Genomic DNA, 5114 nt, shown 5'->3' with positions numbered 1-5114 from the left:
CCCGTGGCACATGCCGATAGCATTGCTACACAAACATTAAGGCCTATCTGGCAGCTGTCTGGCGTGCGCTATGCTTCATCCAGGAGTGACGACCTGAAGAGAAGGGAAGAAGGATTAATAATTCAAAAAAAGAAGGGAAGAAGGATTAATAATTCAAAAAAAGAAGGGAAGAATGATTAGTTCAAGACAAGCTGGCTAACCTTCGTGGTGAGGTTAGCTCCTGAGGCACAACAAGGCCGGACCAGCCTGATAGACGGAGCAGCGGCAACCACCCTCCGTCCGAGCATGGCATGGACCGGCAGAGATCGAGAAGACACAAGGGGAGGTAGACAGACAACAGGTAAAGCAATCCTACCATTCACCATACATATTCCCTGGATGTTCCCGGAATATTTGCATACTCATTCACAATACAACCGAGCCTTATATATACTACCTCCATTCCTAAATATAAGACATCTGGGTAGTACATAAGAAAAATCTGACGAGCACTACCATAAGAACACGCATGTTCGTGTAATACACCTATCACTTTCATAGGTACAACAGTACTTATATACTAACACCAGCGAAGCGGTAAGATACACTCATACACATACAAATGAGCTTTTAACAAGTACAAAGAGCTTATCACATGCACCACGCCTCATCCCGCTGACCTGAAAAGGAGGCGGCGAGTGGTAAGGTGAGAGGGCTGCTGACCGTAAAAATTCTAATTTCTCACTGCTCCAAAATTTATTTCCCCTCGCGGAAATAATACACAGGTTGGAAAATGATTAGAACATATATGTAACCGAGGCATGATCGCTTTGAATAAAGGCTTATTTCTGATATACATCTACATAAGCTTTCATGCTACAAAATACTCCCTCCGTTCCTAAATATAAGTCTTTCTAGAGGTTTCACTAATGGATTACATACGGATGTATATAGACATACTTTAGAGTATAGATTCACTCATTTTGCTTCGTATGTAGACACCTAGTGAAATATCTTAAAAGACTTATATTTAGGTACGGAGGGAGTACAACGCTAAGGTTTTCACTCTCCAACCCCAACAAACTGACAGAAAGTAATACTGTACTAAATTTTACCCAAACTCAGAGAGAACCAGGGGAGCTGAAATACTTGTATACATTAAAAAAAATGGCTTCTTGCGTATATACAACTAGGAGTGTGGTGAAAATGGTAAATCTTGTATCAGCTAATAATCATGCTAATCAAACTATAGCAAAAAGAACAAGCGAGAAAACACCGACCAATTATACAATACTCCCTCTGTTCGTTATTGTAAGACGTTTTGGATATTCCAGGAAGGACTACATACGGATTGAAATGAGTTAACAAACACACTGAAACACGTCTATATACATCCGTTTCAGAAAAAGTTTACAACATCTTATAATAGTGAACGGAGGGATATAACATAATCAACGCAAACATAGGCCACCAGAAATTCAGCTACGGGAGAATATGGCATTCAAGGGCACAACCAAAATTTGACTCTCCACCGAAGTCTAGAGACATTGTTCATCTACAGATGTTCACTAATGCCAAGGAAAAAAAGGCTTACTGATCTATCAGCTATTCAAGTTTCAGTGTATTCAAAGCCATGTTGCTGATACAGCTTATTATACATTTCTCTACCCAAGATTTGTTTAGCTAGACTCAGTTATACTAAATTTACTGTCACCAAACAAATTTCAGAGGGGAAAATGAATTTACCGTCACCAAACAAATTTCTGGGGGAAAATGAATAATAATGCTAGTAGGCCGTAGGACATGAATTCATATTTAGTAATGCAGAATTTCCTTTGTTGTACTTCAAACAGTAATTATCAGTTGTCTAGCAGATATGGCAACTGACCTTTTTAGATCTTCAGTCAAGCTGCATTTATCATTATCCGTTTTTTCATGAACATTTGCCAACCCAGATGTATTTATATTATATTCAAAAACTTAATGAAGTGTAAATCTATGAGAGAAGATGATACGGAATGCAAACATATGGTCCATGGATTTTTTTTCTTATCACAACAGAAATTTCAGTACAGAGAACTCATTATACCTGGAGATTTCACTTCGGTAACCAGATCACGCTCACTCAGATCCTAATTTTCACTCAAAACGGTTGCAACTGGACCATCTACCAACACCCAATAACAAGAACCACCAACGGGGGACGAGTATTCAAGTTTTTCACTGAGCACAGGAAGGAGGAAGTATTTCATTATGCTACCCGCTTAACATGACAAACTACTCATCTATGAGAAGGCAAGGAAGCTGGGCCTGGAGAAAACATCCAGGAGGCAGCGATCCATGAAACCATGATGGGAGGCCGTTAGGTAGGCAATAGTCGAGCAAAGGGTTGTACATAGACTCATAGAGAATGCTCTTGAAATTTGGCACTTGAGAAATGGTAATAATAAGTAAAGCGATACATATTCGTAAAAGAACAGTTCAGATACCTCAACTTGCATGTGGAAGATAAGCTTACCTGCTCGACCGGTACATCACAATATCATATCTAACTGAATAATCGTCTTATGTACTGTCTCCATCGTGTCCACCACAAATGCCTTACAACTTCCGCTCCCTCGTGTCCACCACCAATGCCTGTTATACAAGCATAACGACTCAAACAGCATAGGACATTACAAAGAAAATGCCAAATAGATATGAGGAGGCATAAACAAACACTTAGATAAACTTGCAACTGTAATTCGAAAAGATGAAATTAACTCAATTAATAGATTTGTTATGGTATATACGAACACTGACAATAGGGATCTACTACAAACGATAAATGAACAATTATTTTGTAAATTTCAAACCAAGTAACTATTGTGGATTTAAGATTTTAGCAAGCTCAGCAGAGATAATAATACTCAAATAAAGAAATACAACTCGCTTTTAAGCTTCCAAGTGCAAGGCTACCTATTTGACATTGTAGTTTGTTCAAGCTAATTATTCTTATAGTTGTTTTCAACTTCAAACTGCTATTATCTCATCTTGAAAACAAAAACTGCGCTGCCGCTATGCGCTAACACTGCCATTATACAACTCTTGCAAATTTCAATAGGCCTATTCTGCAAAGAACTAGCCAATATCGGTGTTGATTGTTTTAGTGCACAGAATTCTTTATATAACTTATGTATCCTAGATAGTTGATCTGTGCTTGATCCATGTCATACAAAAGATTATCTGTCTGATTATTTGACAACTGCATTGCCACCACCACCAGATAATTCCCTCTCAAGGTATGCCTATAATTAACTTCATATAGTTTTTATGTTTCTTTCCATAGCTCTGACTGAAGCAGATAGTCAAAGTTCAATCACAAAATAACAATATTAGTAACAACATTGTGTAGGTACGGAAGAGATATGTTGAAAAGGTCATCAAGCGGCAAAAGAAACAAGTGATACTACACTACTCAAAGTTGTTAGCTTAACACAGGATGAGAACAACATTTAATCTGCCACTTAACAAAAAATAACTCTGTTTTGTTATAGCATCAGTGAAAAGGCATGCTAGTACCTGGAGTATAGACGGTTTCGAATGGATAGTAACGATAAGCGATGCCGGTCACAGAAAGTTTCTTGAGCTGCAATGACTCCAGGTGGACCATGAAGACACCAACAATTGTCCAGAAGAACACCACATTATTTTCCTCCGCGTAACCTAACATATTCGGTGGCTCTTTCTCTGAACTTAGGAGAAATAACTTGTCCAGTTCAATAGTTCTTCCAGGGATCCATGAAACAACGTCATGCCAGTCTGTCTCCCTCTTCCATAATTGGGCGATGAAGCCTGAAACGACGAGGAGACCCATCCCACCACCCTCTGCCCGCATAACCGCGACATTGCGATTGCGGCTGGCGAGCACCTGCCCTGGCAACAATGTCACAGCTAGGCTCTCCCTATCCAAATCAAACTCAAGGATATTCGATGCTGAAATCAACCAATAAATGCAATCCCCGGCCAGCACAGCGGGGTTGCCTATATGAACCATAGTCCCCAATGGAAGCGGGCATGAGATGGAATCGCCCCATACGCCGGTCTCCGACGAGTAAACGCAGGCGAGCGCCCTTCTAGGTTGCTTCCCGTCGCTGCTTACCAGGACCACCTGGAAGTGGTCGATTTCTCCGGCGGCGCGAAGCACCGTCCCGTCGATCGGGTTCTCCAACGGGTGGAACCCGAACCCCGGGGGCACGGCCAGGCGGTGCTGGACGCCGGCGACGGGGTCCCAGACGACGACCTGGAGCGAGATCGGGAGGAAGAAGAGCGCGAGGCCGTGGCGCCATCCGAGGGTCATGTAGCGGTCGTCGAGCTTGAGGGAGAAGTGGCCGCGGGGGAGGCGGTCGGGGGCGTCCAGGGCTGGCTGGAAGGTGATGCCCTGGTTGGCATCGATGAAGCCGAGGAGCGGAGGGCTGCGGTGGTGGTGGATGCGGAAGCGGCGGCGGAAGGCGGGGTCGGAGAGTAGGCTGCGCCAGCGCCTGCAGACGAGGGAGGCGCGCGGGAGGGAGGAAGGCTGCGGGGGGAGGCGGAGGAGGATCTCGGAGAGCAGGTCGTCGTCGTCCAGCGGCGGCGCCGCCGCGGAGCGGGGGAGGAAGCTGGTCGTCGTCATCTCGCTCACAGGTCGGGCAGTCAGTCAAGCCCAGGTCCAAAGTGACGCCGAAGAGGCCGACCAAGACCACATTTCCGCTGCTGGGCAGAGCCCATGAGACAACTGCTGGTGAGAGCCCATAAGGCCATGAATAGACAGACAAACGTCAAAGCCCACGCTACTTTTTCTCCAACGCCTGCAAAACCTTCAGCACAACATATTTTTCCAATCACATATAAATAAATAATATGAAAATCTAATCTACACACGCCGCATCGCCGCTTTCTGATACGGCAGCTCACACCACGTGGGACAGAGTACGAGAAAGCAGCAAAAAGAAACCGAACCTGCGACCAAACCCCTCTCTCTTCGTCATGCATGCATGCAATGATGTCACGAGATTCGCTCTAAATGATTGAAATTCAAAAAGGTTTATCTTTGAAACCATTAATTCGATCGATGATTCATTTTAGTCGTTGACTTTGTTTCGATGAAATCTTTAAAA

General features: G+C 43.5%; 1 protein-coding gene across 1 annotated transcript; it reads right to left on the bottom strand.

Annotated features, from left to right (window-relative positions):
- Positions 1-404: 404 nt before the first annotated feature.
- LOC123403455 lies at positions 405-4665 on the bottom strand. Its single transcript, XM_045097392.1, has 3 exons — positions 3541-4665; positions 2498-2616; positions 405-659 (listed from the first exon to the last, which is right to left on the bottom strand). Exons 1-2 carry the CDS (start codon positions 4628-4630, stop codon positions 2528-2530), a joined length of 1179 nt encoding a protein of 392 aa, XP_044953327.1. The 5' UTR covers positions 4631-4665; the 3' UTR covers positions 405-659; positions 2498-2527.
- Positions 4666-5114: the final 449 nt, after the last annotated feature.

This window comes from Hordeum vulgare, chromosome 6H (genome assembly GCF_904849725.1).
Source record: "Hordeum vulgare subsp. vulgare chromosome 6H, MorexV3_pseudomolecules_assembly, whole genome shotgun sequence".
Taxonomy (NCBI): Eukaryota; Viridiplantae; Streptophyta; class Magnoliopsida; order Poales; family Poaceae; genus Hordeum; species Hordeum vulgare.
This window is presented reverse-complemented; position numbering and strand designations above follow the sequence as displayed.